Raw genomic sequence first — 21,548 nt, forward strand, 5'->3', positions numbered from 1 at the left:
TGCAGCTTGTTCGGGATTGCTGTCCATGGTCCTGTACAGATGTATGGCGCTGGTTTTGAGTGAAGAAAATTGCAATTTTCTGTAATAAATGAAAATTCAAATAACTTACAGTATTACAAATCCAAAAGGCACGAACGTCTTCAAATTGAAGTCAATCTATTGGTGTATTGTATCTGTAATATAAATAAATATATGTACATGTGTAATGTATATTGGTAGGATATTTCTGTTTTGGGTGTTTTCTTTATAAATAACAAATACAACCACGTGACCGGATGTACATGGAATGTGCAGCAGGAAATGCTAACCGCATTAGCTAACCATCCATATCGAGGTCTCCACTCCCACCGGCACACGAATTGTGTAAGATAGCTTTTCTAAACATACAATTCCTCTCTGAACATTGCATTACTCTATGTGCGATTGCCAACATGATATGATAACCTGTTAGCTAGTTGTTCATATGTTAACATTGAGGCGTGCACGTTTGATGGCTTTTGTGCAAAGCTAGCTAGCTAAAGGATGCTATCCCACTGACTAGCGTTGAACAAAGGTTGTGTGTGCCTCTCCCCTCCGTGTCTGAAACGGGGATACCCGATTGTCGTGTGGTTCACATATAGCGAGAACTGTTAGCATAGTTTATCTTGCATTTTTAACTCACGTTGCAACTATCTTGTCTTTTTATTATACCCCGTCAGCTAATTCTGGAATCATCATCAGCCAAAATGAGTGCTGCTCCCAACCACAGACGGACCAAGCCTGGTGGTAAGCTAGCTTGCTAACGTATTCTAGCCTCTGGCTGTAGTCAGTATCCTTGCATTTAAGCAAACGCTCTTGTGTCATAAAGGGCCAGACCTCTAAGCAGAGTATTCTTAAAAAGACCCGAGAGAGTGTGGATTTATCCCTCTGCTTCCATCAAATGTAGCGATTGAGAAATGACTGAGTTGGTGCTTGAACCAGTTACCTTCTGGTTGCAGGGGCACGTGCACTAGCTACCTCCCTTGCCGCAAATCTCGAGACCTTAGCAGAGGCTATCATATGCTTACATACAGGGAGGCTACACTATATCACTCAATATATCTTTTACATCTAGGCCATGAATTCTCTAGCCAGCCAGGGCAGTTACATCATCTGCCTGTAAATGCAGGCTTAAGTGCTGGTGACAACACCCATTCAAAACCTAATCATTTTATTACAGGCGTGAAGACAGGCTATCCAGGCCAAGCTCCCTCCAACGGTGTTACGGGACCCACTTCCCAGATCCCCGGGCTGTGCCAGGAAGCCACTGAGGGTGCTCCTGAGGCCAGGACCAGCGGAAGGCGTGTGGGAATATTCGACTCCGACTCCGACTATGTCAAACTTGCCAAAGGAGGGGGACAGAAGGGTAACAATGTTTTGTGACATAGCTTTGTGCTGCTTTACAGTAGATACATGCTTTACACTTTAGTACATGGCCATTACTATGGCCTCATTGGACACAGATTAGTATGGCTGTAATAATATTAGCTAGTTCAGATTTGAGTGAATTGCTCTATATATCATGCTCAACTCATTTGGTATTTTATTAGGACCCCCATTAGCTGTTGCGAAAGCCGCAGCTACTCTTCCTGCGGTTACACACAAAACATAAAACGTGCCATAATTCATGACATTAATAGACAAAAATAGCTCAAGGACAGAACTACATACATAGCCTACATATCAATACATACACACAAAATATCTAGGTCAAATAGGGGAGAGGCGTTGAATTCCCACACTGAATTTCCAGAGGAAATGAAATTACTTCTTTTCAAAAGAGATGAATTCATGTTTAGTCAAGTTCCTACTTTTGAAATGCCTTGTGTTATGTGTCCTCCATAGGTTTACTGTGGCATGAGGACAACAAGGAGAAGGCTAGGCCTAATAAATCCTACAACTCACCTGATTGGTTCTCAGCTGAATCTCAGCGGTAAGGACCCCACCCCCTGTTAGTTTGTTAGCTTTGTTTGATGAAAATATTATTGGAATGTCTCAGTTTCTAATGTGGGATCATGGAACAATATGTCAGGCCTAACAAAACGTTCTGCATCATGTCATGTCTGTATGTGTCTTGAAAACAGATGAACAGGTCATGTTTAGAATGGGAAGTTACATCTTGACTCTTGGTGGTGGTGTATCTTTAGTTGTCCAAGCCAGGGTTCGGTTTTGTGCGTTACAGCGGAAGTAAAGCAGCATCCCCTGATGATTGTCAAGGATACGGCAAAAGGCAACCTCTAGCTGCTCCCTTCGGTACTGATGATATTTCAGCCTGGGAAAGGGAGAGTGATAGCTATACAGAGAAGGTGAATTCAATGGCCCCAACAAACCCCCTAATCACTGACACAGTTGTTATCATTTACCATTATCATTTACCATTATCCCCTCCCTTTATTTTACCCTCAGTTCATCTCTTGAGTTGACTCCATCGTTGCGTTCAGTAATGGATTGGGTGGGGACTTCTGTTGAAATTCTTATGCCTTGTTTTTCACCAGTGTACTGTAATAGCATTTCATTTGTTTAACTGCCAACCAGTTTGGTGTGGTCATCATATCTTCACCCATTTATTTACTCGGTCGTCCATTTCATTTTTAGAAGTGTTACATGCACGTGTATACTTCATACAATGAGTATTCTTGTACTGGGCCTGACTGACTGGTTTGAACTGGTTGTATTCTTGTGTGCAGAACCCCACCGTCACTGATGCGTCCAGCCAAATGGAGAACATGTCTCTAAACCAAGGTGGTTATATGGAGATCAACAAATACAAGAAGACGTGAGTGCCTGCCTCTATTTTCTGACATCCACTGTTTGTTCTGTATTTCAATTTCACTTCACGCTTAATAATACCAATATGCTGAAATATGTGTGTCAGTATGTGATATATTTGTATAACCTTTATAACCTGTGTAATATATAATGTTGGAACTTATAAATTCAACATAACCACTAACACAATTGAATTTCCAACCTCTCAGTCAAAGTGATTTTACTATGGACAGGTCCCATGAGAAGAAAACTATTCCTGTGAGCATGTCCAAGCTGCTGAGCTTTGGCTACATAGAGGATGAGAAGAAGTCCACCAATGAGGATGACTCCTCAAGTACGACAAATTAATTTGCCTTATAGTCTTTGACGGACTTTTCCTCAACAAGTCTTTTGGAGGAATTAGCAGCAGCACTATATGTTTATTCTGCTAAATCAAACCATTTTTAATCAAAATTAAAGTGTTTATTTCATACCACATGGAAATTCTGGACTAATGCCAAAAATGACTCATATGGGTTGGCTATGGGATTTAATGCATTTTGAATGGTTACCATTATTACATATGTGTGTGTGTGTGTGTGTTGTCTTTCAGGTGTGACCTCTGAACAGACGAGCACCATCGCACCTGAGGATGAAGACCTGGAATAGGGAGGAGAACAGAAGAGGTCCATCTGGGGTAGAAAACAACAGGGGATACACACACTCACAACTGCCATTCACTCTACTGTCTGCCCCCCCCCCCCCCCCCACTCTCTCTCTCTCTCTCTCTCTCTCTCTCTGAGTGACACACTTTCTCTCATTACTGTACATCCCGACTGTCATATTTTGTAATTATGCAACGGTACCATCTTTGTTAATTTATTAATTTTATTGTCTTTTGTTTTATACTCCGTGTAATGTTGTTCTCAGAACACCGACGCAGCTTATTAACGCTTGTCATGTTTATATTATCATTGTTGAATTGGAGGATGAATTGTGTGACTATGAAACAGTACTGTACACTGGAGTTTCTATTTGTGGTGTAAAAATGGTTTTGGTGCTGTGAAGATTGTTTGTGAACAAGGCCTACTGTACGTGCACACAAAGGAGACGTTTGTGGCTCACGCTTTTCAGCTCTCGTTGTTGAATAGGATCGGAAACCGAGAGCTCTGCCAAAAAACATGTAAACATGGGTGCTAAGGGATTCACTTGTTATGGGAAGGCAGACATGATTTGCAATGGAAGACAGAAATGCCAATGAATCTACTTTATTCTAAAGAGATGCCCTCCCAGCCAAGATACCAACCTATCTCATACCAGGATATGGTTCAGTGTTATGAAGTTATGGTGGGCATTGATTCCATAGATAGATAGAAACCTTTTGTGATGTTCAAACAACGGTGTCAATTCATTCTACATATTTAGGGAATAGTGGCAATTGTATCGTGCAATGATATTGTTTACTCTGAAGTGAAACGGGTTTGCTTTGACGTGAAGGTCGGGCTGGGCGATATGGCCAAATTATATCACTATAGTTTACAACGGTATGGTGGTATTTGACGGTATTTTATGTTCCTGAATAATACAAGATCCAAATATGTTTTATGATTAGTGGATGAGCCTAGAATGGCAGCAAATGAATTCTAAGTTATTTTAACAGGCTTTCTCCATGCTGACGGTTTTATTCTCAACTAAACTAGGACAAAAGTGACAGTGAAGTAGTCCAATTTGTTGAACTTTTCAGTTATTTAGCACTTAATAAAAACTTTTTTTTATCGACAACATGTGGATCCATACCGATATACCAGTATTCATGCTATATCGCCCAGCCCTATGTGAAGCTACATGTAGCTTGAAGACATTTTCCACTTAGCACAGAAAATACACAGTAATGATCTTCCCTGGTTATTCATTGGTGGAGAGGTCCGCTTTAACACAGCCAATGTGGGATTCTCACATCTTTCTTTAAAGTGATGAGTGCACCGAGGCTATTGAGTGAAAATGTCATTAAAATAAATGAGCATGTGCATGTACCCCTCGTGCTCTTTCTTGATGAAGTGGTAATTAACTACAATGTCAGAACAGTACTAGTGTTAATAATCATGCCTATTGACAGGTACAATATCACATAGCTTCGTGCAGATTGTAGAACATAAATAATATCCAACCAAATCATTCTATTCATATGGCTCAATACATACACCATTAAAATATGATAGCATGTTCATTTTATTCAATATATATTTGGCGAAAACACCACTTTAAACGTCATCATATCTGTTGATTAAATTATTATTTTGTAAGGTGAATGAATATTATTTTGTAAGGTGTTCCCATGGTCCCAGCGAATTACCATATAGATACCTCCGTGTACAAACCGCATGGTGACGTCACATATATCCTGAATCGTGGTGGGCGCCACAGAAGTCAATTGCACCGTAGCTGGGTAGATTTTGGACAGCCAAGGTAGATACATAAATATTAATACTGACATTCGCCAATGCATGGAATATTGCTTGAATCATTTCTGACAGATAAACTAGAAATGTAGTCTTAGCGACACTGTTTGCAAAATGAAGCTGTCGCGGTCGTATGGAAAATGGATTCCTAACGGACGTATACCCTGAGCAGTACATCAGCAACATCTGGCGGCTAAGGAATCGCACTAGCTCGTGCCTCGTAAGTAAGCAGCTGTTGCAGAATTGTAAATACATGATTCCTATCATTTCAACCTAGGTCGTGTCAGATGACTCACCTTCTCAATATCCACATGCGCCGTGTACATTTTCTCTTCCATGTTCACACTTCAAACGCGGTGATTTTGTTTGTTACAATGTATCTATCATGGGTTTATAGCTCCAGTGTATCATCATACTATCATGCATTGACCTCACAGTCCATATTCATTGAACTGGCTGCACCAATGCCCTGATGTAATGCAGCATCAGCTTGCATTGGGAGAGCTGACATACTATTGACAGTGGCTGTAGTAATTGTATTGCTGTTGTTACCAGGATTCTAGTTCAAGTGCTGTGCAGTGCTTCTAAGCCTGTCACATTGGTGGAAGTGCATTGCCAATAGGTAGCAAAATGACATAGCAAGCAATTGAGCCTTCCATGCACTGCAGTCCTTGTTTGGTTTTAGTGCTGGACAGTAACATATTGTCTGTGTCATGTGTACTGGGCATGTCTCCACAGGGCAGAGAGGGTGGAGGATGCCATCCCCGGAGATGGGAGAGGAGGGGGAAGGGTCTCTGCCGGCCAGAGAGGGACCAAGCGGGCACAGCCAAGCAGACACCACCACCAACAACCTACTGGCCTCGGTCAAAGAACAGGTATAGCTCCCTCCTTTGCTCCTCTCGTGCGCTCTCAGTAGGTATGAGTCGCATTCCCTCCCGATCTCTCTGTCTCTCCCCATTTCCTCCTAGTTCCATGAGTCTTTGTCCCTCCCCTTTTCCCTTCTGCTGTTATGTTATGCATTCAGAGATGCTAGAATTGATCGAGCAGTGTTTTCTGAGACTGTCGCTCAATCAGAATTGTGGGAAAGTGTTTACAGATAAAGGATTTACAGATGTACAGTGTAGACTACCTCACATTTCTGTCCTCCTGAGTGCTAGTACAGAAATGAGTGATGACTAATGTGAATGTCACAATATTCCACATGTTTAATCAAACCCGTCATAAAACTGGAAATTAATGCAGTATCTTTTTCATTTTCGTCTCATTCTGAAAACTGGAAGTGTCTTCCTGGTGAGATTTTTATAGATTTTCTTGTATTTTTTTGTTTAAAAAAAAAAGTATTCCTTTTTTGTTGTTGTTGCATAAACTGTATTGCTGCATGAATATGGCAGTGCTGTTTTGACGTATTTTGACCCCTAAGGCTTTAGGCTAAGTATTTTCTAATGGGTTTCTCTCTTGAATTCTGTCAGATTTTATAAAGAGTCAGCAGAAGTATGGGGGGTCAGCTAACGGTAGTAGTATGATGAGCCGCAGTAATAATCTGTGCAAAATCAGCATTTTCATAGTGAATAGTGATAGTCCATTAGATGCTGTATCAAACAGTTTGCTGAATGAGCAATTAGCCATTCAGAAATGTGCCAAACTCAGTTAGAGATTTGAAAAATCAGTGGATTCCATGTTAGTGCCAAAAGTCCCGAGAGAATAAGACGTTCTAGTAAGAATGAAGTCTTCTCTGTAGAATTAGAATGATGGTGTTCTTGTTGTTGTCATGGAATGTTTGGTACCAGTCCATCTCTCATCTCTATCCTAATCTAGATCTGGAGGTTAAAGCACCAGGCCAGCCAGGCTGGTTCAAGCCATTTACATCACCCGCCCTGCTGCCCCGCGCGTATTTCACTGAGGTCACTAATGCGCTGCAAACTGTTGAAGTTAGACAGCTGTTAGGGAGTGTGTGTGTGCGTGTTTATGGGGTTTTCCCCCTTGTATTTATTGTGTGTGTGTTTACGCCCTGTCTGTGTTTGCTTGTGTGATGTGCTTGGTTGAGCCCAGTAATTCTCTTGTGTGTGTGTGTGTGTGTGTGTGTGTGTGTGTGTGTGTGTGTGTGTGTGTGTGTGTGTGTGTGTGTGTGTGTGTGTGTGTGTGTGTGTGTGTGTGTGTGTGTGTGTGTGTGTGTGTGTGTGTGTGTGTGTGTGTTGCACTCGCTCACTCTGTCTTTGGCTGACATTCCTGTGTGATTGCAGGATTCCAGTGTGTTGCAGAAGTCATTTGGTTCTCTCTAGTGTGTGTACAGTAGACAGGATCTGAGCTCCGGGGTCGACGCCTCTCACTAGACAGAGACACTTTGTGTTTGTGACCCTGTGACAACGGGCAGTCAGTCAGTGACGCCTCCAGTTCACCACTCATCCGGTACAGTACTAGACACAACCTGGCACTGCTTGGCATGAGAGGAGGGATTATTGGCAGGACCCCATCCTGATAAGAACCCATCGTGTTCAAGCTGGTGGCTGGCTGCCACTGTGCCACTGACAGCTTCCAAAAGATGATGCTTCATCATTTAGCAGTTAGTCTCACCTCAAATCTGTCTAGTCTATATACACATGTTAGACATTTTAGACATGTGTAGCCTTGAAGGGTTTTTAATTGACTTCTTATAATAATGTTGACTTGTAACAAACACGTTAAGAAACACCCGTCCCGGTTCAGCGTGAAATCTGACTGATGAATCTGGCCTTAATGCCACAGCCTCTTATGTTGACTTATTCATTTGGACCATAAATATTTCACAGGTCAAACGTCAAACTGCTCTAAAGGCGATGCAGAGTGAGCATGCCAAAGGCTGTGTAACTTGGTTATTGTTAACACAATGGAAGCTGTTGTCAGTGAAAGAAAGTGTCATTCGGCGAGTATGATTCTACCGTTTGTCCCTTCCGTGTTGCCGTAGGAGCTCCAGTTTGAGCGTCTGACCCGGGAGCTGGAGGAGGAGCGTCAGATCGTCGCCAGTCAACTAGAGAGGTGCATGCTGGGAGCTGAGTCGCCTGGCGATGATGATGATGCCAGTAGCAGGTACACAAACGCACACACACACACACAGCACTGACCCTGTTTCTCTATCAGCATGTCACCTACAAAGGAGCTACTGATGATGAGTAGCTACAGTAATGCCTTCATCCAGGCTCACCGAACGCACAACATGCAGCACACACACACGCACACACACACGCACACAAACACACACACACACAAATACGCGCACAGGATTAAAGTGTAAACTGTCATGTTGATCTAGCTCTCATCTCCTCTCCATGCCTGTCCTGCCCCACCCCCTTCCCTCCATTATTTTACTACCTTCTCTTCTTTACAGTGACTCATCAGAGAAGTCCTTTGCTTGGAGATCCACAGGTACATCTTCTCCCATATTAAAGTCACATTGACCCCTATTGAAATCCTATTGTCTAGACACCAATAGGGTTGCCCAATGGAAGCACAAGAACAAGGGCATGTAGCGAGTCCTATCATAAACTGCTTTTGAGGTGAGCTACGTTTGTACCACAGGGGAGGACGGCTCATAATAATGGCCCGGAACGGAGCGAATGGAATGGCATCAAACACCTGGAAACCATGTGCTTGATGTCTTTGATACCATTCCACTTACTCTGCTCCAGTCATTACCACGAGCCCGTTCGCCCCAGTTAAGGTGCCACCAACCTCCTGTGATTTTACACAATCTTGATAGCGATCACAGGACGGTTGACATGACGCCATCTTGTTTTCCTCAGTAGAGGTGTCTGGTACGGGAGAGCACCGGGCTGCTGTAATGGACAGCTCTCATCAGTCACCCTCCCGTCTCTTCAGAGCTGATCAGGGTCACGGGTCACTCTACCTCCCTGAAGCGGACAGGGCATCCCTGCATGACAGTGAGGGTCTGTTACTTCCTGCATCCTATCTTTCATCTGCCTTCTTCATTTTTTACAGTTCAGATTTAGCATGGAGAATATAGAGTGTTTAGGGCTAGATGGAATCTGCTGTGCAGAATTTCTAACTTGCACGAATGGTGACATCAAAAAAGGAGAAAAAGGTTTGAAAGTCAAAAGGCAGAAATGCTTTGAAATCAAAAAACTGAAAATGCTTTGAAATCAAGAAACAGAAACTTCTTTGAAGTAAAAAGTAGCTGTGGAATAACATCAAAGTATACCAGGTACTGCGACACAACGTACAGTATATAACGTAGCTATGGTTTACTAATTAAATATTAAGACAACATCTACAACTAATGTAACAACAGATTTCATTTGGCCATAAAATGCACAATAAACAGTATATCATCCTAAGCGGGCACATTCCATAACTTAGTGACATTATTTATTTAAATGGGCACTTATCTTTTACGTACCGGGGCATGCTGTGTTGATTATGAATGTGTCGATTGCATAAATGCTCATTCACTGTGTAGCCTAGCTCTGAAATAGGCCTGAAGACCAACAAGGCAAACCATCATTCAAACATCATTCTGTCCTCTGCTTCCTCTCCTCCCTCCCTCCCCTCTTTCTCCTCTCCTCTCTCCTATATCCCCTTCTCCTCTCCTCCCTTCCCCCACTCCCCTCTTTCTCCTCTACCCCTCCCCTCGCCTCTCTCTTACAGGATCTGTGGCCCATATGATGTCGTATGCAGATAGCGGCTATCAGGACAGTAGTACGAGTTACTACAGTGTGAGCAGAGAGAACGTGGTTCTGTCAGAGCCCAGACACGTGCTGTCAGGCAGCGGCCCCAGGGGAAGCCCCAGTCACGGCAGGAGCTCCCGGGCAGAGGGGCAGGCCTCCGTACAGGTAGCTAATATACAACCCGCCTCTACTGTGAAGCGAGACAACCTATTTCTATGCGCACATGTTTATATGATATAACCTTTTAAATACCTGCCTATTTATATAATATCATAGTTAACCTACTCAAACGGTATACAACTCAAAGTTAAAGATAACCATATGTATCAAGGACTGAATTGGCTTTCCTGTGTTTCGCGCGGTGTCCTTATCGCTCCCCCACTCGCCGACACCCGGTATCGCTCCCCCACTCACCCTGCTTCCTGCATCCCTCCGATCCCAGGTCTCAGCGTCAGGGCGGGTGATGAGGAGGATGGGCTCCCTCCCCTCCCGGGGCCAGTCTCCTGTGTGTGGTGTGGGGGGCACCGTGTCCCCGTCCCGGGTCTCTCTCCGCACCTCCCAGGGCGGCAGCGCCTACGGCTCACCCATCCTCACCGAGCCCAAACCCCTCACCAGCATCTTTCCCAGGACCACCATGCCCCCTTCCTCCCCGCCCGGTCCAGGCACCACCCCCTCCTTCCAGCGCGCCACCTCTCCTTACTCCCCCACCCACCAGAGGAACGGGAATGGCGACTCTCCTCTCCGGACCAGCCCCCATCCAGGCAGCGCCAGTCATGCCACCTCACCTCACCAGGCGATGGGTAGTGTCTCCGGTCGCCTGGGGTCTACACTGTCTCTGGTGGAGGGGAGGGGGCTGTCTGGCTCTCCTCTGAGGTCCTGTATGACGGCTGTGCCCCAGCATTACGGCTCCACACTGCCCCGCCAGGGGGCTCAGGCTCTCCCCTACGGACATGACGCCTACGGGCTCTATGAGAGGACCGCCCTGCCTCTGTCACGGCCTGACAGCCTCACTGGTTAGTCATACAGCAGAACTCTGCCACGAAACACACACATGCACACACGTTCATGCACACACACACACACACACACACACACACACACACACACACACACACACACACACACACACACATACACATACACATGCACCTTAATTAAAACAATAACAAAGCGGCCACCCCGCCTGTGTTTTGGTAAAAAGCAGAGGATGGGCCATGATAAATTTAACCACTCTCAAATTCAAAGCAAGAGCTATGTATGCAAGGACTGACCATCCATGAAAATAATAGTGTAGCCATGTTTTAAGGCTATACAGCAGGGATCATCAACTAGATTCAGCCACCAGAGGATTTGTTCTTGAGCGGATGGTCAGGGGGCCGGAACATAATTACAAATCATTTGTAGACTGCAAATTGACCGCAAGAAGACCAAACAGATATAATATTTGACTAAAACATAATCATTTCAAACCTTGCTTACATTTGTATACGATCTCATGTACAGTATCTCTTTTATGCGTGGGATTACTTTGGAACAGATTTGAAATAAAATCCCCTGCAGTTGCTATACAGTGTTTATTTATCATTGGTTTTAGTTAACAAACATTGGAGTATTAAAAAGCTTATGTGTTGGGTTCTGATGAGGGTAGGCCTAAAACAATCGAACCAAGTTCATGAGGCATTTATATCAGTTATATTCTTATGGAATCAATGGGTATATACAGTATCATTCATTTATAAGTCCAAAAATGGATGTAGCAAGCAAGGATTCTAGCTTTGAAGGGTCATTTTTATGCTGGTTAAATGGTAGGAAGAATATACAGCACTTGGAAAAAGGGCAAACGTTACCAGTCGCTCTTATTTACGTGCATAGAACGTGTCTTTCTGAATCGATTTATCTCTGTAGAGATCCATTGGTTTCTGTGTGAAAGGGATTATATTAACTAAATACTAGATCTGTAGTGTTGTTGACATTGTGGCGACAGAGAGATGTGTTTGTCCTTTATCCTGAGCCATCCTGCAGCGCATCATATCACTGAGCCCACCCTACTGACACACATAGGCCTGTTTTAGAAATCCCTTGTTCAGAAGTTAACCATAGGGCTCTGGGCAAAAGTAGTGCACTATATAGGGAACAGGGTGCCATTTGAGACGCAGCCAGAGTCATTCAGAGCACTGCTCTGCTGTGGGGGTGTTGTTTGGTAAATGACAAAGCACCATGGATTGGTTTCCATCTATTTTACTGGGCCAAAAGAAAGGAGCCTATTGGCAAAGTGAATCAAGTGTGCCCTGGGGAACCATAAAGCGCAGCCTTTTACAGCTCGTTACGCTGAAGCAGAGTGATCCAGGGGACTCTTGTTGGCCGTAGGCCTATACTGCCCAGTACATCTCAATAGGTTGAGCTTTCAAAAGATGTTCCACAATAGACTGCCACCATCTAAGATGCACTCGAGCGTTGGTATGGTCACTTCAACCAGCATCGTATTTGGGACAAATCATTCGCTAAACCCTAAACCTCATCTAAATCTTCTAATGAATAATGGGGCAATTGAGCACGTTGAGGAGACTAAACTGATTGGCGTAACCCTAGATTGTAAACTGTCATGGTCAAAACATATTGATGCAACGGTTAAAGCACTGCTCGGTCTTCTTGACATCACAATCAACTACAAAAGTCCTACAGGCCATAGTTTCATCACACCTGGACTACTGCCCAGATATATGGTCAAGTGCTGCAAAGAAGGACATGGGCAAATTACAGTTGGCCCAGAACAGAGCAGCACAGCTTAAATGTACACTGAGGGCTAAGAATCGAGAACATGCGTGTCAATCTCTCCTGGCTCAAAGTAACTACTTGTCTTTGTGCGAGGTGTTGACGTGTTGGAAGCACCCAGCTGTCTGTTCAAACAGCTCAGACACCCAGACATACCCCACAAGACATGCCACCAGGGGTCTCTTCACACGTTGTGCTGTGAGGTGTCGTGTTATTTGTTTTTCTTCGTCTGATTTCACGGCCAGCTTGAGTTACCTGATGTGAAAGAGAGTTCCATGTAGTCTTGGTTCTATTTAGTACTGTGCGTTTCTGGACTTGGGCACTGTGAAGGGATTTTATGTTGTCATTTGTAATAATAGAGTAATAGTGTCTTGTATGTTGTATTGATTTATTTTGTGATGTAGGCTGTTGTTGTTTTGTTGTGATGTAACTGTTCGAAACCTGTTCGGACCCCAGGAAGAGTAGCTGCTGCCTTGGTAGTAGCTAATGGGGATCCTAATTAAATACTAAACCACTTACATCAACCTCAACCATGAACATAGATCTACTTTCACACTTTACAGCAGCCTAGAATGAACCATTCACAACCAACATACGACACAACTGATTACAGATTGTAATATTGTTTTAGATTTAAGGTTGATTCAGGGTTGATGAAGAAATTCACCACCTTCCATCACTAACACCATTGTCCTCGAAGCCCATCTTGACAGCTGACACAGTGTAAATAATGCCGTGACTATTATTGTTCCCCTGCTGTGCGTGTGTCCAGGCCTGCACAGCTCCTACGCCACTCACCACAGCCCACTGGACACGGATATGAGGATGGCCATGTCTCCTGACTGCCACGTCACGCCTGTCTACGACGACAGAGCCTTCCAAAGCCCCCTGTATCACAGCCCCACCCACGCCCACCACGGATCACACAGCGCTATCTACAGGTCACTCACGGGTACTGCAACACACTAGTAGCAGACACAACTACACATGGCTAGGACCATTGGGACCAGAGACTTGCACGGTGTGTTATGACTAGTTAGTAATCTACAGTCAACACGATAGTCATATGTGTGCTGTCTTTTCTAAGACACATGGCGATGCAGTTATACAGACTTGAAATGTGTGTGTGTGTGTGTGTGTGTGTGTGTGTGTGTGTGTGTGTGTGTGTGTGTGTGTGTGTGTGTGTGTGTGTGTGTGTGTGTGTGTGTGTGTGTGTGTGTGTGTGTGTGTGTGTGTGTGTGTGTGTGTGTGTAGGCTACGCCCCATCCTGAATATATCTGTGTCTTTGTATTCCCAGGTGCGGAGAACCTTCAGCGGACCCTCCAGAGGACCACAAGCCATTGCAGCACCCTGGCGTACCAAAGAAGCAGCTATGGGCTGAACACCGCAGGGTCATACGCAGACCCTTTCAGGGTCTCCCAGCAGGGACAGGGGCCCAATGAGACCTCTTTCTCCAGGCACTCTGGTCTGGTCGACAGGGCTGCCACAAGGTCCCCCTCCATAGACAGTATACAAAAGGATCCTAGGTACAAATACACAACGCACCATCACACACACACATTCACACACACACGTCGAGCCACGTGATGATTACATCCAGACATGTCATTGATTAATTCAAATCAAATGACGTGTCGTTGATGTTTTGAAGCGATAGATTGAAAATAGCTTTTAGACTCACTTTTTTGCCCTCTCATCTCTCTCCCTCCCCACCCTCTGTAGGGAGTTTGCGTGGCGTGACCCCGATCTCCCTGAGGTGATCCACATGCTGCAGCATCACTTCCCCTCGGTCCAGGCCAACGCTGCAGCCTACCTCCAGCACCTGTGTTACAGAGACAACCGCATCAAAGTGGAGGTAACAGGATGCCCGTCTCTCCCTGTCAACTTCTCGGCTGACGTGTGTGATCAAACAGACTATATGGGGATGAAAAGTCCTTCTCTAGAGAGGATTTGAAAGCACAAACACGTAACCCTTTTCTGCAGTCAAGTGACCAAATCGCACTCTAGTGGTCTGGGTGGAATGTTATTAACATTTTGCACCATTTCATCATTTAAAAAAAAAAACGTTTTTCTTCTCAGAAAATGTCAAACGGTTTTGTTATATTTCAGTCTTTTGTGATGTGTGTATATAGTGTCATATTGGAATGCAAACTCAAAATGTATTACATTTCAACTCTATACCTGACATGGTACAGTTGTCTTATTTACTTTAAGCCCATAACCACGTGTGCGAGGTGTACACTTTTGTTTCACAGTAGATTTGTTTAAGACTACCAAGAATCACTCTGTGTGACCCTGATTTAGCCCACTGCAGTAACAGGTGAATTAATATAAAGGATAGTGCTAAAAACATGAAAATAAACCGGGTGGTTTGAGCCCTGAATGCATACCACGGGGATGACAAAAAAATGGTTTACTGTTCTAATTACGTTGGTAACCAGTTTATAATAGCATCAAGGCACCTCAGTTGTTTGTGGTATATTGCCAATATACCACGCCTAAGGGCTGTATCCAGGCACTCTACGATGTGTCGTGTTAGGGAACAGCCTTTAGGCGTGGTAAATTGGCCATATACCACACCCCCTTGGGCCTTATTGCTTAAATAACTGTTGTTGATTATACTTTTTTGTCAGCTCCAGGTGTGTGTGACCTTGACCCTCTTCTAACAGGTGTGTCACCTGGGAGGTGTCCAGCACCTGGTGGACCTGCTGGACCACAAAGCTGTGGAGGTGCAGAGGTGTTCCTGCGGAGCCCTGAGGAACCTGGTTTATGGCAAGGCTACAGACGACAACAAGGTGGCCCTGAGGAACTCTGGTGGCGTCCCCGCTCTGCTCAGACTGCTGAGGAAGACCACCGACAACGAAGTCCGGGAGCTGGTCACTGGTACGTCTCCCTTTCTCACGTCTGTCTGTCTGTCTCTGTCTTTTTTTTGCTGTCTGCCTGTTTTTATGACTCTCTAGACCAGGGGCATTCAACTCTTACCCTACGAAGTCCGGAGCCTGCTGGTTTTCTGTTCTACCTGATAATTAATTGCACCTACCTGGTGTCCCAGGTCTAAATCAGTCCCTGATTAGAGGGGAACAATGAAAAAACGTAGTGGAACTGGCTTTGAGGTCCAGAGTTGAGTTTGAGAGGTCTAGATCGATCTATATGCCTGCTTGCTGATACAGTATTTCTTGCCTGTCTCTGCATTATCAAGTGAGGGATGACTGGATCCAACCTTATGGCCACACCTCAGCACGTGTCCTCTGCTCACTACATCCGTGCCTATCCCCCTTTACCACTAGGGGTGCTGTGGAACCTGTCGTCGTGTGACGCGGTCAAGATGACCATCATCAGGGACGCTCTGAGCACCCTGACCAACACTGTGGTCATCCCCCACTCCGGCTGGAGCAGCAGCAACTACCGAGAGGAGACCAAGTTCCACTCCTCTCTCCTGCTGCGCAACACCACCGGCTGCCTCAGGTGAGGAGTGAGGAAGTCATCCCTGTAAGAACAGAAGACTGTACACCGCTTTGGATTAAAGCTTCTGCTAAATGTGTGTGTGTGTGTGTGTGTGTGTGTGTGTGTGTGTGTGTGTGTGTGTGTGTGTGTGTGTGTGTGTGTGTGTGTGTGTGTGTGTGTGTGTCTGTGTCTGTGTCTGTGTCTGTGTGTGGTGTGTGTGTTCATGTGGCTGTAAACCTGTATGTATTGTATATGTGGTTGTATTATTGACCTTTCTACTGTGTCTTGCTACAGGAACCTGAGTTCAGCAGGAGAGGAGGCCAGGGGTCAGCTGAGGTGTTGTGAGGGGCTGGTGGATTCACTTCTCTATGTCCTCAAGGCCTGCGTTAGCACCTCTGACTTTGACAGCAAGGTGGGCTTACTATAAGAGTAGTACATTTAGGCTAGTCCAGAAACAAAGACATGCACCTCACCTGCCTGAACCCCCTCTACTTTATCCAGAATTAGACCAGTCCTCTTCACTCAGTTTCTGCCCATCCATCTCTGCTATCCCAACATGAAGTTCCTGATCGTACCCCCTTTGTGTGTGTGTGTGTGTGTGTGTGTGTGTGTGTGTGTGTGTGTGTGTGTGTGTGTGTGTGTGTGTGTGTGTGTGTGTATTGTGTGCGTCACTGAAATGCTTCCCCCTCCTCTCCCAGATTGTGGAGAACTGTGTGTGTACTCTGAGGAACCTGTCCTACCGTCTGGAGATAGAGATGCCCTCGTCTTGCCTGCTGGGGACTCAGGAACTGGACGCCCTGCTGGGCTACGGATCCCCCAGTAAGGACCTAGACTATCTCTGCTGGGGCAAGAAGAGGAAGAAGAAGAAGAGGGGCTGGCTAGATGATAAGGTGTGTATAGTAGGAGGTTATCCGCTTTCCTTAGCTAAGTCACACTCTGACACCTTATGATAAAGGCGCCTGGAAATGTGTTAGAGTTAACACAGAACATTAGCTAAGATACACTACGTACACTAAGTAAGTGGACACCTGCTCGTTGAACATCTCATTCCAAAATCATGGGCATTAATATGGAGTTGGTCCCCCCATTGCTGCTATAACAGCCTCCACTCTTCTGGGAAGGCTTTCTACTAGATGTTGGAACATTGCTGCGGGGACTTGCTTCCATTCAGGCACAAGAGCATTAGTGAGGTCGGGCACTGATGTTGGGTGATTGGGCCTGGCTCGCAGTCTGCGTTCCAATTCATCCCAAAGGTGTTTGATGGGGTTGAGGTCAGGGCTTTGTGCAGGCCAGTCAAGTTCTTCCACACTGATCTCGACAAACTATTTCTGTATTGACCTCGCTTTGTGCGCCGGGGCATTTTCATGCTGACACAGGAAAGGGCCTTCTCCAAACTGTTGCCACAAAGTTAGAAGCACAGAATCGTCTACAATGTCATTGTATGCCGTAGCATTGAGATTTCCCTTCACTGGAACTAAGGGGCCTAGCCCAAACCATGAAAACAGCCCTAGAACATTATTCCTCCCCCACCAAACAGAGTCCAAAGGCGGCGAGCTTTACACCACTCGAGCCGACTCTTGGCATTGCGCGTGGTGATCTTAGACTTGCATGCGGCTGCTTGGCCATGGAAAACCATTTCATGAAGCTCCAGAGGCAGTTTGGAACTCGGTAGTTCGTGTTGCAACAGAGGACAACGTTACTTCCATTCTGTGGTGTTTCATTCGTTATGCTCTTCTTTATGCTTTCAGTGGGACGGCGTGGGACCCATCCCGGGGTTTGGTAAGCCTCCGCGGGGGGCAGAGATGCTGTGGCACCCGGCCGTGGTGAAGCCCTACCTCAGCCTGCTGGCAGAGAGCTCCAACCCTGCCACCCTGGAGGGCTCTGCAGGATCCCTTCAGAACCTCTCCGCTGGAAACTGGAAGGTGTCCCGCTTTGTTTCATTGTAACCTTTGTTTATACAGGTTAGTCTCATTAAGATATCTCATTGAGATCAAATCTATTTCACAAGAGACCGCAAACCCACACCTGACACTCATGTCTGTTATGCGTTGCTGTTTATCTGGTATTGTTGTAATGTTACATCAGTATAATAACAGAATTGGACTTCCTGGGTAAATAAAGTTGAAATAAAAATCCAATAGAAATGATAATCCCTGTGTGCAGTTTGCGGCCTACATCCGTGCGGCGGTGCGCAAGGAGAAGGGGCTTCCTATCCTGGTGGAGCTGCTGAGGATGGACAACGACAGGGTGGTCTGCTCTGTGGCCACCGCTCTGAGGAACATGGCCCTGGACAGCAGGAACAAGGAGCTTATAGGTCAGACACACACACACACACACACACAGAAACTCGCTCTCTTTCTCACACACACACACTTAAGTCCTTCATGCCCCCTTGTCTCCCCTCTCAGGAAAGTATGCGATGCGGGACCTGGTGAACCGTCTTCCCGGGGGAAGCCCCTCCCTGCTGTCTGACGAGACGGTGGCGTCTGTCTGCTGCACGCTCCACGAAGTCACCAGCAGGAACATGGAGAACGCCAAGGCCCTGGCAGCCACGGGGGGTATCGAGAAGCTGGTGGACATCAGTAAGGGCAGGGGGAAGGGGTATTCTATGAAGGTGGTGAAGGCGGCTGCTCAGGTCCTCAACACGCTGTGGCAGTACAGGGACCTGCGCACCCTCTACAAACAGGTCAGATCACTGTGTCTTCGCAAGTTAATGGTTTTGGTATAATCGCTTAACTAATATCAAAAGTTGCAGACTTGGCTCCATTTTACCTTGGAAAAACTGAACGGATCTCTGATAAAATACCTTGATATCCAGTTTTGCAGAGGTAAAATATCACTGTCCTGAGAGTAGCAATTATCTCTGTTGTAGGACGGATGGCACCACAGTTATTTCATCACTCCTGTGTCCACTCTGGAGAGAGACAGGTACAGGTCTCAACCAACCCTGCCTACTAGCACCTTACAGATGTCCCCCGTGCCCCGCCAATCAGGTGAGAGCACGCAACTATCATGTTTAAACTACTCATCAACACACACCACAATGGACCTTCCCTCCGGGTCTGGTTCCTCTCAAAGTTTGTTCCCTGCCACTATGCTTCCATTTGCTCTTTGAGGTCTATGCCCGGGTTACTGTCAAGCACTTTCTGACAAGTGGTTTCTAAATATAATATTGATTGAGTGATTGATTGAATGGAATGTCTTCTCAGGTGGTAGTGCAACCTCCTCTCCTGCCATGTTAGGGATCAGAAGACACAGCTCTAACTACCAAAGGGCTCAGTCATCTATGCAACTCGATACATATTATGGAGACAACAGTTTACACAAAAACCAGTACACAGGTAAGCCATGATGAAGGTCTTTTTATTCGCCAGTACATTTTCCGTGTACATTTTATATATTTTGAATGTTTCATACACACAGCTGAGTTAACAATGCCTCACGCTTGAAATTCTTATCTTTGTTTTCACTTTCAGGGTCAGAAAAGCAAACACCATATTTTATCGGGTCCTATTCCTCACCATCAAGAGAGGACTATCCAAGGTCCCAGGTAAGGCAAAAATATGTTGTGGTTCTGGTGTCTTAAAGGTCCAATGCAGCTGTTTTTATCTCAATATCAAATAATTTCAAGTAACTTACTGTGATTGTTTTCAATTAAATGTGTCAAAAATAAACAACAATAGCTTCTTAGCAAGAATTTAGCTAGGACTGTCTGAGAGTGGTCTGAGTGGGGAAAACTAGCTATTATTGGCAGAGAGGTTTGGAACCCTCTTTCTTATTGGTCTATTAACTAATTTACCACGTGGTGACATACTGAGCACTCAAACTCCATCCCACCAAAACAGGCTGAAATTTTAGGCGTTAATTTCAAACAGCTCTTACACTAAAAGGGCATTATCATAATTGTATTCAATTTCACAGTATTATTCCAAACTCATAGTGTGGAAATATTTATAAAGCGTAGGAAAATCTCAATTCTGACTGCACTGGGCTTTTAAATTCTCTTTCAGTTACCTAAAATAAGATTACATAACCCTATTGTCCTTTATTGGGTGTAGTGGTGCCCACTGAGTCCCCATACAGCCTTTCATTGTGTTCGGTGGTGTAGTGGATAGTACATTTTTGATTTTGGAAGAGGGTTTTTCCACCTTTTCTGGGAAAATGCATTGAAAGTATAGGACTGCGATCAGAGATTACCCACCTATTTTTTTTACCACTACATCACTGGTTGTGTGTAATAGTCCCTCCACTCTCATGTAGGACTCATGTTTGTTGTGTTGAAGGGAATGAGTTTGTCTTTTTCGTTTTACCAGCAGGAAGATGTGTTCTACTCCGACGAGCCCGATAGGAATACTTACAACAACTACAGAATGTATCTGTCATCGCCACAAGGTTACGGGGAGGAGGAGCCTGGGCCTTACCAGGACGAGCCAGAGAACCTGACCTCCACAGAGCGATACAACACCTCCATATCTAACAGACTGAAATCCAATACCAACGCCACTAACTACGTGGACTTCTACTCCACCACGAGGAGGCCTTCCCAGAAGGCTAACCAGTACACTGGGTCCCCTGACTCCTGGGTGTAAGGGTGGAGAAACCATGTAGAAACCATGACTCATCAGTTTGAGCTACATCTGTGTGTGTGTGTGTGTGTTTGAGTGTGTGTGTGAGATAGAAAGAACATGAGTGTGTCTGTATGTGTGTGTGGTTCCAGTGGGAAAGAGCTTGTTGTTTTCTGGAGTGGTGTAATGACAGCCAAAGAAGTAAGAAAGGTTTGTTGGATATGAGCCAGGTATTCGCTTGGTTGGAAATGTGGAGAATGGAGAGAGTGCTGAAGAAGTGTTGTGTTAAAAACAAACATTAAAGGGATAGTTTACTCAAAATAGAAATGAACATGATGTTCAATATATGTTAGCTGTAATTGATAAACTAAGACATTTATGGATATAGTAAAGGCAGCAAATATCTCAAAACTAGCTTGGTGAATCGACTACAGCCAAATGGAAAATAATGTGAATTTGGATTTTGAGTCAAATAAATTATTTGTATGTTGGCCAAATATATATCATGAAGTCATATCTGTGAAATGTCAAATCGTATTTGTACAGAGAAATAAAAAATGTTACAATGTGTTGTTACAGAACGTTACTGTATTCAATGTGTAGACTGTATGTAGGATATGGTGTCTAGTGATTTTTTTATGATTTATTTATTTAAGTGTGTGAATTTCCCTCAAAACGCCCTGGGGTATGTTGTCCAACACTGGCGATGATGTGACATATGGAAGTGTATGAAGATTTAAAAAAGAGCCCATCATAACACTAAAAAAAAGATTCAGAATTGTGAAAATGAGGCTTGGTGAAATAAATCAGCTGTGGAATGGAATTGCAGGTGTTGGTGATTTTTAATTTATTTTTATTTTGTCATCCAAACGTTCTTCAATCGG

The 21,548-nt window shown here is 44.8% G+C and overlaps 2 protein-coding genes across 9 annotated transcripts; both read left to right on the forward strand.

The window, feature by feature from the left end:
- Nucleotides 1-254: 254 nt before the first annotated feature.
- Nucleotides 255-4,799, forward strand: LOC129840528 (uncharacterized protein C7orf57 homolog). 2 transcript variants are annotated; one of them, XM_055908459.1, is made up of 8 exons: nt 255-363; nt 699-765; nt 1,199-1,384; nt 1,864-1,951; nt 2,201-2,324; nt 2,706-2,794; nt 2,997-3,121; nt 3,380-4,799. In XM_055908459.1, the coding sequence occupies exons 1-8, from the start codon at nt 301-303 to the stop codon at nt 3,433-3,435; spliced, it is 798 nt and encodes a 265-aa protein (XP_055764434.1). In that variant the 5' UTR covers nt 255-300; the 3' UTR covers nt 3,436-4,799. The 2 variants fall into 2 exon arrangements, with proteins under 2 accessions (XP_055764434.1, XP_055764435.1); XM_055908460.1 differs by having other exon boundaries at nt 3,021-3,121.
- Nucleotides 4,800-5,140: 341 nt separating this feature from the next.
- On the forward strand, nt 5,141-21,487 carry LOC129840526 (plakophilin-4-like). 7 transcript variants are annotated; one of them, XM_055908452.1, is made up of 21 exons: nt 5,141-5,445; nt 5,964-6,100; nt 8,167-8,288; nt 8,587-8,624; nt 9,002-9,145; nt 9,864-10,048; nt 10,326-10,896; nt 13,428-13,607; nt 13,953-14,181; nt 14,378-14,510; nt 15,325-15,538; nt 15,943-16,120; nt 16,394-16,511; nt 16,798-16,989; nt 17,848-18,021; nt 18,263-18,413; nt 18,508-18,785; nt 18,972-19,092; nt 19,309-19,440; nt 19,576-19,649; nt 20,416-21,487. In XM_055908452.1, exons 2-21 carry the CDS (start codon nt 5,981-5,983, stop codon nt 20,686-20,688), a joined length of 3,627 nt encoding a protein of 1,208 aa, XP_055764427.1. In that variant the 5' UTR covers nt 5,141-5,445; nt 5,964-5,980; the 3' UTR covers nt 20,689-21,487. The 7 variants fall into 7 exon arrangements, with proteins under 7 accessions (XP_055764427.1, XP_055764429.1, XP_055764432.1 ...); XM_055908454.1 differs by having other exon boundaries at nt 9,002-9,139; nt 20,413-21,487; XM_055908457.1 differs by having other exon boundaries at nt 9,005-9,145.
- The last annotated feature ends 61 nt before the right edge of the window (nt 21,488-21,548 follow it).

The sequence above is a fragment of the Salvelinus fontinalis genome, chromosome 41 (genome assembly GCF_029448725.1).
Source record: "Salvelinus fontinalis isolate EN_2023a chromosome 41, ASM2944872v1, whole genome shotgun sequence".
Lineage (NCBI taxonomy): Eukaryota > Metazoa > Chordata > Actinopteri > Salmoniformes > Salmonidae > Salvelinus > Salvelinus fontinalis.

Coding starts and splice junctions, on each gene's coding strand:
- LOC129840528 (XM_055908459.1), top strand. CDS start 301: ATGCTAACCGCATTAGCTAACCATCCATATCGAGGTCTCCACTCCCAC. Junction 364..698: donor CCCACCGGCACACGAATTGT/GTAAGATAGCTT, acceptor ATACCCCGTCAG/CTAATTCTGGAATCATCATC. Junction 766..1,198: donor CAGACGGACCAAGCCTGGTG/GTAAGCTAGCTT, acceptor ATTTTATTACAG/GCGTGAAGACAGGCTATCCA.
- LOC129840526 (XM_055908451.1), top strand. CDS start 5,981: ATGCCATCCCCGGAGATGGGAGAGGAGGGGGAAGGGTCTCTGCCGGCC. Junction 8,625..9,001: donor CTTTGCTTGGAGATCCACAG/GTACATCTTCTC, acceptor TGTTTTCCTCAG/TAGAGGTGTCTGGTACGGGA. Junction 18,022..18,262: donor TCTCCGCTGGAAACTGGAAG/GTGTCCCGCTTT, acceptor CCCTGTGTGCAG/TTTGCGGCCTACATCCGTGC.